Below are 13,966 nucleotides of genomic sequence, written 5' to 3'. Positions count from 1 at the left end.
AGATGGGAATACCGACTGTTTATTGGCGTGGTGCGGTTCTTTAACACTTTCCCGACTGTTTATTAGCGTGGTGCGGTTCTTTAACACTTTCCTGACGGTTTATTGACATGGTGCGGTTTTTTAACACTTTCCCGACTGTTTATTGATGTGGTGGGGTTGGGTGGTGCAGGTCATAAATCTGCAGCCATATACAGTGCATTGTGAAAGTATTTGGCCTCCTTGAACTTTTCTACCTTTTGCCACATTTCTGGCTTCAAACATAAAGATATAAAATTCTAATTTTTTTGGGAAGAATCAACAACAAGTGGGACACAATCATGAAGTGGAATGAAATTTATTGGATATTTTAAACTTTTAAAAAAAATAAAAAATGAAAAGTGGGGCGTGCAATATTATTCGGCCCCTTTACTTTCAGTGTAGCAAACTCATTCCAGAAGTTCAGTGAGGATCTCTGAATGATCCAATGTTGTCCTAAATGACTGGTAATGATGAATAGAATCCACCTGTGTGTAATCAAGTCTCTGTATAAATGCACCTCCTCTAGTCTCAGGGTTCTGTTTCAAGTGCAGAGAGCATCATGAAGACCAAGGAACACACCAGGCAGGTCCGAAATACTGTTGCGGCAAAGTTTAAAGCTGGATTTGGATACAAAAAGATTTCCCAAGTTTTAAACATCTTAAGGAGCACTGTGCAAGCGATCATATTGAATGGAAGGAGTATCACACCATTGCAAATCTACCAAGACCCGGCCGTCCCTCTAAACTTTCATCTCGAACAAGGAGAAGACTGATCAGAGATGCAGCCAAAAGGCCCATGATCACTCTGGATGAACTGTAGAGATCTACAGCTGAGGTGGGAGAGTCTGTCCATAGGACAACAATCAGTCGTACACTGCACAAATCTGGCCTTTATGGAAGAGTGGCAAGAAGAAAGCTATTTCTCAAAGATATCCATAAAAAGTCTCGTTTGAAGTTTGCCACAAGCCACCTGAGAGACGTAACAAACATGTGGAATAAGGTGCTCTTGTCAGATTAAACCAAAATCGAGGTTTTTGGCCACAATGCAAAACTATATGTTTGGTGTAAAAGCAACACAGCTCATCACCCTCAAAACACCATCCCCACTGTCAAACATGGTGGTGGCAGCATCATGGTTTGGGCCTGCTTTTCTTCAGCAGGGACAGGGAAGATGGTTAAAATTGATGGGAAGATGGACGGAGCCAAATACAGGACCATTCTGGAAGAAAACCAGTTGGAGTCTGCAAAAGACCTGAGACTGGGACGAAGATTTATCTTCCAACAAGACAATGATCCCAAACATAAAGTGAAATCTACAATGGAATGGTTCAAAAATAAACGTATCCAGGTGTTAGAATGGCCAAGTCAAAGTCCAGACCTGAATCCAATCGAGAATCTGTGGAAAGAGCTGAAAACTGCTGTTCACAAACGCCCTCCATCCAACCTCAATGAGCTCGAGCTGTTTTGCAAGGAAGAATGGGCAAGAATTTCAGCCTCTCGATGTGCAAAGCTGATAGAGACATACCCCAAGCGACTTGCAGCTGTAATCGCAGCAAAAGGTGGCGCTACAAAGTATAAACTCAAGGGGGCTGAATAATATTGCACGCCCCACTTTTCAGTTTTTAATTTGTTAAAAAAGTTTAAAATAGCCAGTAAATTTTGTTCCACGTCACGATTGTGTCCCACTTGTTGTTGATTCTTCCCAAAAAATTAGAATTTGATATATTTATGTTTGAAGCCGGAAATGTGGCAAAAGGTAGAAAAGTTCAAGGGGGCCAAATACTTTCACAAGGCACTGTATATATATTTTTTAATTGACTTTTTTAACAGTACAGAAAGAATAAACAAAGGTGGTACAATGATGGATTCATGCAGGAATCCATGGAAAAAATAACAAGAGTGTCATAATCATGCAAGACACACAGTCATGGATAGACAGCTCACTGCATGAGAATTGTTATGGTAGGAGCAAGTTCAGTCACTCAAACGCATAGATATAGTACACAGAAGTGTAATGGATGTACCGGGAGTCCAGGAACAGTAAGATTCTATAACAAAACATGGGAGCAGGGAAGAAAGGGGACGATGGTAAGGTGATAAATGTATGACTGCTGGGGCTATGACTAAGCAGAAGAAAGAAATCATGAATACGAAGCATCATCAACAAGTGATAAATAAACTCTACGATTACAACTGTGAAATCTTGAGAAAATCAGCATGCAATACCCTCAAATACACAAAAAGGCAGGCAATCAATACCACAATGATAGCAAAATTTTGTAGAGAAAAAGAAAAAATGACTTATAGGTTTTTCAATGAGAAGAAGAGGTCCAAAGAAATGAAGAAGTTTCCCATTCTTAATAGTCAGAGCTCGCTCCATTTAATTTAAAGAATGAACACATTCCGCTATATGGAAAACAGACTGGGCTTTCCAAACTCTGGCAATTAGTCTAGCGGCTAATGAGAAATGTGTGATAACTATTTTGCAGGGGTGTTTGATTTATATTAGGCCTAGAATACATAATTCCAACCCAGGATTTGGGGTAAGGAGGAATCTTGTAAGGATCTGCACTTCCGTAGATTCAGATCTAGCAAAGATTACCTTGTTTCATATAAGAGAGCTGGTAAATCACTGAACAGAAAAGTCTAATTCGACATCTCACGTAACATTGGTACATGGCTTGTGTAATCTCAGTTATGTTAAACCTCTTAAAGATGATGTGTCTCCCGGTCAAAAGTGTCCATTTTTTGTTCATATTCCATCTCTACTGCTTCTTTGATTTTTCTTTTTTAAAATCCACCATATGTTTCCAGAGGTATGGGGCCTATTTATTTAGTGCTAATTTTTACGGTCTTTAAAGAGGGGCGTGGATCACAGGATACAGAGAATCTGTCACCAGGTTTTTGCCTAATCTGTGAGCAGTATAATGTAGAAACCCTGATTCCTGCGATGTGTCACTTACTGGGCTGTTTTCTGTAGTTTTAATAAAATTAGTGTGGTATCAGCAGGAGATTATCACTTGAGGACTAGTAAACCTGCTGCCATGTAGTCCTCCATATTCATCAGCTCAGTATAACCCCCTGACACTACTGATTGACAGCTTTCTGCCTATGCACAGTGTGCACAGAAATCTGCCAATCAGAAGTGTGGGTAGGGTTATACAGAGCCCAGCATTCAGAGAACTGTTAGATTTGCAAAAGATCAAACAGTGAATTTCTCAAACATACAACATGTAGCCCAGTAAGTGACACATCACTGGAATCAGGTTATCTGTCCCTACATTATGCTGCTCTCAGATGGGGTAGTAACAAAAACCTGGTTACAGATTTGCATTTAAAGGGATCCACAGGTATCAGGCGTCAGCTGTATGATCTCAGGCAGATATATTTGACTTTTGTGGACCAAGTCACATGGGAAACTTGTCGGAAAAGGGGGTCTCCAGGGGCTTCTATTCCCACACTGCTAATGAATGACAGGTGTCTCCGTATACATGTATGCAGGTAGAGACTTGTCTCTCGGGGGGATCGGATGGGGAGGGAGAAGCCAGACTTTTCAACTAGTCACACGTGTGGCTCGGTCCCAGGCGGCTTTTAAAGCTCTGAAATACAGCGTTTTAGAGTCATATATATGTGGCTGAAATCATACAGGCAGTGCCTATTACATGCTGCTTGTGGATTAGGCAACATGTATTAGCTTTCACGTTCCCTTTAATAATATAGTGGAGTCTAACCCACCCCCAGAGAATCCTATGATCCACACCCCCTTTGGTAAGGACATTAAGAATTAGCACTAAATAAAAAGGTTCATATCTCTGGAACCTTATGTAAGATTTACAAACAATTAAACAGTAGAATACTCAGGTAAGCAGGGAGAATAAAATAATAGCAAAAACTGAAAACTTTGGAACTGGTGACAGGTCTTCCTCTTTAAGGGAGACAATCTTTTGTGACAAGCTACCAAGATAATGTCATGATAACCTTTGCTACAGCCATATGTATTACAAAGTGATAAACCAACCCAGAATGCAGGTAGGTAAACCATATGCCAAAGCTTCTTTAGCACAAGTCTGACAAAGAGAAGTTAATCTTAGGAACCATTGAAAATTGGTTTTGCTGCCATGTCGTTTTACATGACTGGTCCTACTAATGCAGCCGATCTGGAACTGGTTGGGTTCCAACTGTCAATGACGGATGGGGATCCGAAATATAAGACAGAAGCAGTTTAATGCTGCTTCTGTCCTCTCCTTTGTCATCTATATAGCGCCAGTGAGCAATATGTAGTGAATGGTAGCACTGGCAATGATGGTGGTTCTATTGAACCCAGCGATCAATATGATTGCTGGGTGTCTGCCCAGCATAGCAAAGCTTCTGTTCTGAGCCTTGGCGGACTCAGATCTGCTCTGCCAGATTAGAAGATCTGACATTCTAGCTTTTAAATATGATGGGCGGTCACAAGCTTTATCACATATTTACATTGGGTATGGAAAGTATTTAGACCCCTTTAAATTTTTCACTCTTTGTTTCATTGCCGCCATTTGTTAAATTTTAAAAATTTCATTTTTTTTCTCATTAAGTACACTCTGCACCCCATCTTGACTGAAAAAACCGGAAACATTTTTGCTAATTTATTAAAAAAGAAAAACGGAAATATCCCATGGTCATACGTATTCAGACCTTTTGCTCAGACACTCATATTTAAGTCACATTTCCTTGTGACCCTCCTTGAGATGGTTCTACTGCTTCATTGGTGTCCAGCTGTGTTTAAATAAACTGATAGGACTTGATTTGGAAAGGCACACACCTGTCTACATAAGACCTCACAGTGCATGTCAGACCAAATGAGAATCATGAGCTCAAAGGAACAGCCCAAGGAGCTCAGAGACAGAATTGTGGCAAGGCACAGATCTGGCCAAGGTTACAAAATAATTTCTGCATTACTCAAGGTTCCTAAGAGCACGGTGGCCTCCATAATCCTTAAATGGAAGAAGTTTGGGACCACCAAAAGTCTTCCTAGACCTGGCCGTCCAGCCAAACTGAGCAATCATGGGAGAAGAGAGTTGGTGAGAGAGGTAAAGGAGAACCCCAAGATCACTGTGGCTGTGCTCCAGAGATGCAGTAGGGAGATGGGAGAAAGGTCCACAAAGTCAACCATCACTGCAGCCCTCCATCAGTCAGGCCTTTATTGCAGTGTGGCCTGACGGAAGCCTCTCCTCAGTGCAAGACATATGAAAGCCCGCAAAAAGTTTGCTCAAAAACACATGAAGGACTCCCAGACTATGAGAAATAAGATTCTCTGGTCTGATAAGACGAAGATAGAACTTTTTGGTGATAATTCTAAGCGGTATGTGTGGAGAAAACCAGGCACTGCTCATCACCTGCCCAATACAATCCCAACAGTGAAACATGGTGGTGGCAGCATCATGCTATGGGGGTGTTTTTCAGCTGCAGGGACAGAATGACTGGTTGCAATTGAAGGAAACATGAATGTGGCCAAGTACAGAGATATCCTGGATGAAAACCTCTTCCAGAGTGCTCTGGACCTCAGACTTGGCCAAAGGTTCACCTTCCAACAAGACAATAACCCTAAGCACACAGCTAAAATAACAAAGGAGTGGCTTCAGAACAACTCTGTGACCATTCTTTACTGGCCCAGCCAGAGCCCTGACCTAAACCCAATTGAGCATCTCTGGAGATACCTGAAAATGATTGTCCACCAATGTTCACCATCCAACCTGACGGAACTGGAGAGGATCTGCAAGGAAGAATGGCAGAGGATCCCCAAATCCAGGTGGGAAAAACTTGTTGCATCATTCCCAAGAGGACTCATGGCTGTACTAGCTCAAAAGGGTGCTTCTACTCAATACTGAGCAAAGGGTCTGAATACTTATGACCATGTGATATTTAAGTTTTTCTTTTTTAATAAATTTGCAAAAAATTCTACATTTCTGTTTTTTTCAGATGGGGTGCAGAGTGTACTTTAATGAGAAAAAAAATGAACTTTTTAGAATTTACCAAATAGCTGCAATGAAACAAAGAGTGAAAAATTTAAAGGGGTCTGAATACTTTCCGCACCCACTGTATACTTGGCTGTAATATGATGAGGCAATTGGGCATTATTTTATTTTAATACCATGACCATACCTAGCCATCATCATCTTTACTGACTGATCCATGTACTTTTTGTTACCATATTTCTACAGAAAATATACATTTATGTATTGGAAGGATATTTGTCATTTTAGTTCTTCCTATTTCCAGACACATTACTTTATTTACCAGTTAGAATGAATGATGTACAAAATTGTGGGGGAAGTAATTACAGCGAATTGAAACAGCAGCTACTTTTTACCCAGACAAACAATAAAAATTAGTTTCAAATAAATCTGTTGCATCTCCCTGCTCATTAATGACTCCAGCCACTTGCCAGTGTGAGTCGAAATTAGAATTTAAGCTCTCGGGGGAAATAAGATTGCTAAGAATAAGATATAAGCTGTGCTTACACAGTGCTTGTTTTTATGTGCATGACATCTTTCTAGTTTAGCAGACAATATAATTTAACAATGAACTTATGATACTTTGTCATAAGCATTAGTTTTACATAAATCTATTATTTTTCTTCTTCTTGGTTTTGTAATACTTAAAGTAGCTGTTTATTTACTATTGTAATTGTAATGAAGCAATTATTTTTTTATTCTTAGTGTCCTAGACAAACCGTTTCCAGCATCCCTTAACACCACCAATTCCAGGATTTATGTTGGAAGTAGAAGGCGACGTAAAGGTTTTTTTTCTGTAAGTGTTAAGCTCCAAAGCAAAGAATTCTATAACTATATACTACCACAAAACATAAGGCTGAATATATTTCTAGAGGTCATGGAACTCCCAAGTGATTCATACTATTCTTAGCATTTGAAGTAGGGGATTGTAACAATGCTACTCACTTGGGAGCGATCTGAGGTATCACAGGGACCGTTTCAATTTAAAGTCCGGCTGGTTTATTTCAGTCCTCATAAACCAAGCCACAGGAAAACTTAAATACAGCCCTTGTCCAGCATAAAGTAAAACATAAAGTCACAAGTCCATACAATAGTGCTCGTTAGCCCGCTTACAGTCCTAAAGTCCTGCTTCTTACTCCTATTGCAAAGGCACTCAATCCAGAAGATCTGCACACCTCCATACACACAACCATGTGAGACAAACAGGTCTCATTTTACAAAGTGAACCACACCCAGGGGTGGAGATATGTTTAGCAGCCATCTGTCTGAACTCTTCAGCTGCTCATAATCAACCTGTCATGCCCCTTTTTGGTCATATATGTACTCCATGTTTATCTCCCCTCCACTAGGTGTCCTACAGCCACCTTACAGGATATATTTTCCTTATAATCACTGGCGGATGCAGACAGACAACAGCCCTTGTGCATGAACAGTATATGGGCCCTTTGTAGTACAATAGCTCATCATAATGCACAATTCCCCTTATTTGGAGGTGAAAACAGGCCCCCTTACCTCTTGGGCCCCTGGGCAGCTGCATAGGATGCAATGATGTGATATATCCAATGATATGTTCACCCCTGCTTATAATAAATTCTTCAGATACTGCTGGACCTTTGCTTGAAAAGTAACATGATGCATGTGTGACGCTCGCAGCCCTGCCCTGAGAGATGGGGGGTACTCAGAGCCGGGTCAGATGTTTGGTGGGTTGTAGCCGTGGCCTGGACCCGTTCTGTGCCCAGGGCCATCACATTAAAAAGGTGTAATGGGCTTTCAGAGTTGGTGTTTAATCGAGTGGTTACGTTGACTATGCCACCTGTGGTGTCTGGTGATTCCTCCACCAGTGCTGCGTTCAGTCCTCTGAGGTGGGATGTAGTGGCAGCCGGAGATGATACTACTCCCCACAGGCGGAGCAGGGCCTCAGGGCAGAGAGGACAGGAGGAAGGGAGTCGTAGTGGAAGATGTGGTACGGTGTAGTGCGGTGCCACGTTGCAATAAGAAACTGAAGGCCATAGGGGTAGTCTTCCAAGCTTTACTCACGGTAGCATGCACAGCTGCAAGGCTTCTCCCTGCTCCTCATGGCGCGCTGCGGCCACCAGGACCGGGGGTCCGACAACCTCCGGGTAGTTCAGGTGCTTTGGTCAGGACCCCTCACCAGAGTGTTCCTAGACTTTCCCACTAGGTCTTCTCCTGTCCGTATGTGGTGCGTGTACTAAGACCAGGTCTCCCTCTGGACTATGCACAGAACAAGGGTACGGGTGGCGACTCCGCTCCGTTACCCGGTGGGATCCACTGAGCCTCCGGGCTTCTCCGACTGAGACATAGAGTAACAAAGTCAGATATCGGGGGCCGGTACCCCTTTTGCAGCAGGAATCCCTCTGACTAGGCCAGAATAGCGAGGACAGGTGGCGTATACCGCTCCGTCTGCATCCCCCTGGGATCCTTTTGCCTGCGGAGCTTTTACTCCTCCGCTCCCCTCCAGGCCTTCTTGGGTAGGGACCTTGACCGGGCAGAGACAACTGTTATCTCATGGCCGCTCCTCAACTCAAGGCCAGAGTACGAGGACCGTGCCCCCATCAACTGAAGGTTCACACAGAAAGCCACGTTCAGTGATGAAGACCATAATCAAAAGACCATGAGCCCAAGATGGCTGGCTATTAAATATGAATTTTTGTTGTGTAACCTCTAAGTGTGTCCTCCACTCTCACCCACTACTAGGTTCCCCCTTACTTTGGTTCCCCCATCTCCACTTATCCTGGCTGGGGCAGCACCCTGGTACCTTAAAAAGCCCCCCTCAGGTGGGAGAGGTGTGGTGTTGGATGCAGAGGTGAGGTCCTGACAGTTGCACCATCCTTACCTCGAAGGAGAGATACCACACCTCATTAAAGAGATGCAGTACCCCTGTGGCGACCAAACCCTCAGGGGCGCCACACATGCAGTCCACCATTGATTTATTAATAATTATTTAACAGACAGTGCGTTGTTATAAGGAATCTGTTGCCACAGAAATGCTAAAGGTAAATAGCTAAGTAGCCGCCTTACTGAAAGTGCGATAACTGGAAGTAAATGAACATATTTCCTTTCGGTAACATTCACTCATGGGGATAGTCACTTTGATTGACAGCCAGCTCTGAAGTGAATCTGTACAGAGCAAGCAGTCAATCAACAGGAGGAAAAAAAACAATTTTTTTCCCAGTAACCATACTTTCAGTAAGGTGGTCGGACAGCCTTGTAACACTTTACCTGTAGATTATCTCTATTTCTGCAGGTAATTAGCTTTTTCCGAGGTGACAAGTTCCCTTTAAAGCCGCTGAAGAGCCTTTATGTAGAGGGGGAAGTAATTAATATCAGACAATAAGTGGATGGCACAGAAGAAGGAACTTTCTACAAAAATACCACTTCTGCAAAAGACATGAGATGTGTCTATGTAGTCAAATTAATTACTGGCTTCAGCAGTGATTTATATATGGCACGAGAATCTGAATATGTGTACCCTAATATGGTACGTCAATAAGATTGCTTTATATCTGGAGTTTGTTGCTTTGCTCTAATTCCTAAATTGTCAGCTCACACCTGCTACCCTTTCAGATTAATTTAGTGCAGAAGACATAATAGACAAAGGAATTGTGTTACCTTGGTCCAGATGTATCAGATTGCTTCCTAAGACCATTATTTCCAGTGGGCCCCAACCACTCTCATTTTGGCCCACTTTGGTATTCATTGGTGTATATACATGGTTGCGGAGAGGTAGCAGATGCTCGGTGCTTGAGGGAGCCCACTGACCTTCTGTAATAAGAGAAAACATCAGTATTATAAATGTCACTCGGTAGGTGTGGTGAAATTTTGCATTAGTGCTCAGGAACAAGTTCTTTAACCAGGGGAACTATAATGTAAGCAACATGCAGCCGGGTAACACATATGACCCAAATTATAATTCTTTTTGTTAAAATGTGCATGCTTCACCTGCTGTTTGCACTGCTACCAGTTCACATTCATAATCTGTTTTTGAAACAACATAGAGCATGTCACATACGTTTCCAGACGATAATTGGAAACCAAGATTAATTCAAGAGAAGAAGAAGGTTGGGGCCAATTTAATATATCAGAGGAATGTCTAGTATGTGAATAGTGGTTATGTCCATGATAAGTACACAGTTATTACAGCTATTTTCTACTTGTAGCAGACATCCTGTTCATAGCACTTATGAGAAATGCGTCTCTTTTTATACACTTGTTTCAGGACTGGTATTCGAATGACAGCAATTTAATAGTCATGGTGAAGATTTTTTTTAGTGGGACAGCTATATCTTCTAATTTATATTTGCAGTTCGAGTTTGTGCTTAAGTATAATGTAGTTAGGAATTTCCTGTTGACGATTTCTTAGAAAGTGAACTCCTTAGGGAGGTAAAATGTAACTTTGGAACATCTTAATATCTTTAGAATCCAGTGAATATAAAAAGAGGGCAACATTTAAATGGAGTCTAAAACCAGCAGTCCTCTGGGAGAATTCTGCAGATATATTTTCTGTTTTTATCTGTACATCTTTCTAGAATGTTCTAAGATATAACAAAGTGGAGTCTTAGAAGTTTCTTGACTGTTTTATATATTCCAGGGCTTACTAAGGCAACTAGTTCTTCTGCCGGGATCTGATGCAACATCTACTATATGTCCTAATGCCAGACCAAGGCTTGCGGAGCTGTCCATCCCTGAGGTGCTGAAAGAACTACCAGTTAGGACTGAAGGAAATGATATTCAACTGATATACCCATATGGTTGGTAGAGGTCTAACCCCTGGAACGTGAACGCAAAAGTATTGTGGCAATAATTCAATATTCTTTTATCTCTCCATGTTTACATACAATTATTAATAAGGCTCCTGGCTAACATATTATTAAAACAAAAAAAGAAATTCAAGTGATAGGATTAAGTAAATTATATTTGTGTATTTGCTTCTGCAAATTGGACAGTAAAATAATAAAGACTGCAGTGTTTACTAACCCCATTAATCTTCATGTGCAAACGCACAAGCTGAATATCTAACAGCTGTAGATATTCACTTATGTCCATTTATGCAAAGATCCATCAATATACAATTTGCATTAATATTCTTTATTTATCTTGTGTAAACACGGCCACATTTTCGGAATATGGAATAACTATATTTCTAAAACAGACAAAAATTATGGAACAGCAAAATTATATCACTCTATAGTGAATAGAATTTTGATCAAGAAATATTAAAAGGATTGTCCAGCCTTAGGGTACAAGTCTGCAGTCACACTATGTGACTGCAGACTTGTAAATCTTCGTATAGCATGTACTAAGCGCTGTGAGGATTCTCCGGTGCCAACACTGGGAGCAGCGGGCCCGTGACCACAAGTATACTATTTGCATATGTAGCGCCCCGAGGGTTCGGCCGCTACAGGGGTATTGCACCTCAGTCCAGAGGTGTGATATTCCACTCCCAGGTAAGGATGGAGTATGGACCAGGGCTCAGTTAGCTGCATACAGCACACACACCCCATTTCCGAGGGACAGCTCAACAGTGCTCCCACTAGACATAAGTGCAGGCACGAGCGACTATGTCCCTGCCTGGAGTGGGGAGGGGGGGTGGAACACCCAGTGCTGTAGGGGCAGATAGGGGTTGGTTCCTGAGCGTAGGAAGGAGCTCATTGGTTGCTGGTCACCTGGGCTCATGGTCAGAGGGAGGTATAAAAGGTGGGCACCATCTTAGCTCAGAGAGAAGTTCTGTCCAGAGAGGAGAAGACAGGGAGTAGAGGCTCTGTAGGAGCTCTACTCCAGAAGGGCCTAGTGAGAGGCCGAGGAGGAGGTGAAGGGGAGCTGAGATTTTGGCTCATCTCAGCTCCAAGAGAAAGGAACAGAAAGGAACAGAAACAGAAAGGAACTGCAAAGAAAGAGAGAGAGAAACAGAAGGGCTCAGGAACAAGAAGGTGGAAGGGACCCTAACAACCCACGAGAATCCAGGGTGAAGGGTCAGGCAGATTAAGGGTACCGGATCCCAAGTTGGTGGAGGAGAAACTACCCTCAGCCAAAGACCGGTCGTCGTGATCATCTATTGGTGCGACACCTCATCAAACCTGCTAGGAAGGCACCATATAGGACAGCGGAGGACGGGGCCCACGTTTAACCGCACGAGTCCGCGGCAGCTGGACAAAAGTGGGTCACTGGTGAGGAAGGCCAGAGAAAGGATTAAAGGGGGTCCTGTGCCATGCTCCTGAACTGCCTGGGAGTTGACCGAGCCCCTCACCTGGTGGACGCAGCACGGCTCAGGCGGTCACTGCCGACGGAAGTGACCCGGAACAAACGAACTGTGAGTAAAGACCCTGGACTGCAACTTGTTGTCCGTGTGCTCCTTCGCTCCTCCGGCACTACCGGTACTGGGACCTTCACCACCATCACTCCCACCATCCACTACACTGCCCTGGGGCCGCACTCTTCCCGTGGGGAGTCACACTACCCTAGCTGCACACCTCATCAGCCCCAGCGGTCTGCATGCAGCGGCGGTTCCTAATAACCGCAATCCACGGGTGGCGTAGTCGGACATTATCTAAAGTACAGTAGCAGACTACCATTGGTCTGACCACCCTGAGCCACGGGACCGGGCCGCCACTACTACTACCCCCATCGTTCCCCTATCGCCCGGATCCGCGTGCCCCACGGCCCAGGGGCGAGTCACATACATTTGGTCACGTGTCGAATAGACGTGTGCAGTCTCGCTCAATGCAAGTGGATTGAGCGAGGCCGGACACATCTAGTTGGAATGTGGCCGGAAGTATGCAAATCGCATACTTGCGGTCACATGACCACCTGCTCACGGTGCCGGCTCAGGGGAATCCTCACAGTGCATAATGCATGCAATATGAAGATTCACAAGTCTGCAGTCACATAGTGTGACTGCAGACTTGTACCCTAAGGCTGGACAATCCCTGTAATTCATATGCACTCTTGCCTCAGAATTGATAAATATTAAGCATTTTACTCCAGGACCTGACTATAAAGGGGTTGTATTCCGTATGTAACTATGTAGATACATAGGTCTGTATAGAAGCTGTATGCATAAAATTGCTAAGATATTTCTAACCAAGATTTGCAAGCTGCTTCATTTTTTAGATGCATTGGAGCTACAGAAACTGTTGTGAACAGTTTTTGCACCAACCAAATTATTATTTTTTAGTTTGATGAACCAGTATGTAAAGTAGTTGACTTACTGTATGTTTAAAATATGTTTTATAGCTCAACATATTCAATATGTAATATATCTAGTTTTCATGAAACATTTTAAAGCACAGGATTTAAGTGTTCTCTATAGGCGTATTGGAGGAAAATGAACTATTTTGTAGAGAGCAGGGTAAACTCATTGTTATTTGTGCTGTTAATATGTTTTATTACATAGTTGTGAAAAGTTACATGATTTAAACTGTTCTGGTATTTCTAGAAGCTGATATGAAGGTGACGTTGGGTCCAAAGCCCCCATGTTCAAATAGTGAAATATCCCAATTCTGGATGGATACGTCGCTCAATGGTCTTTTCCTCTGTAATGGAATTGAGTGGATACCTGTACTTGAAAGTAAGAAAACTATTATATATGAATATATAGATGACTATGCATGTAGCACTCATAGATTACTCTATGAAATGTAAACAACTGTGGGAATGATGTATAAGCGCTCTTAAGTCTATCTTTGAGATCTACATCTAGCCACTAATGAAGAACATTTTCCACCGTTTTTTTTAAATTCAATATAAAGGTTAATGAGAGACGTTGACTCAAAATAGAGGACATATTAAAGACCTTCCACCAAATATTTCATGTTCAACCAGACACATGATGTAATAGTGGTTACATAGCAGAATAAAATGTTTTATTTATTTATTTTTTTCTATTTAGCCTCTCCATTGCAGAGATATTAGTAATCAAAGTATTTGGCACCTAATAAG

General features: G+C 42.4%; 1 protein-coding gene across 1 annotated transcript in view; it reads left to right on the top strand.

Annotated features, from left to right (window-relative positions):
- Nucleotides 1-13,966, top strand: part of TSPEAR (thrombospondin type laminin G domain and EAR repeats) — a 251,202-nt gene that overhangs the window by 90,198 nt on the left and 147,038 nt on the right. The window contains exons 4-6 of the mRNA XM_073646543.1: nt 6,716-6,806; nt 10,620-10,779; nt 13,464-13,595. Coding sequence (XP_073502644.1) covers nt 6,716-6,806; nt 10,620-10,779; nt 13,464-13,595 — 383 coding nt within the window. The remainder of the gene's footprint in view (nt 1-6,715; nt 6,807-10,619; nt 10,780-13,463; nt 13,596-13,966) is intronic.

Source organism: Phyllobates terribilis, unplaced genomic scaffold, assembly GCF_046119375.1.
Source record: "Phyllobates terribilis strain yellow unplaced genomic scaffold, ASM4611937v1 Scaffold_9__5_contigs__length_417890890, whole genome shotgun sequence".
Classification (NCBI taxonomy): Eukaryota; Metazoa; Chordata; class Amphibia; order Anura; family Dendrobatidae; genus Phyllobates; species Phyllobates terribilis.
Note: the sequence above shows the minus strand (reverse complement) of the source record. Positions and strands in the feature narration are given on the sequence as shown.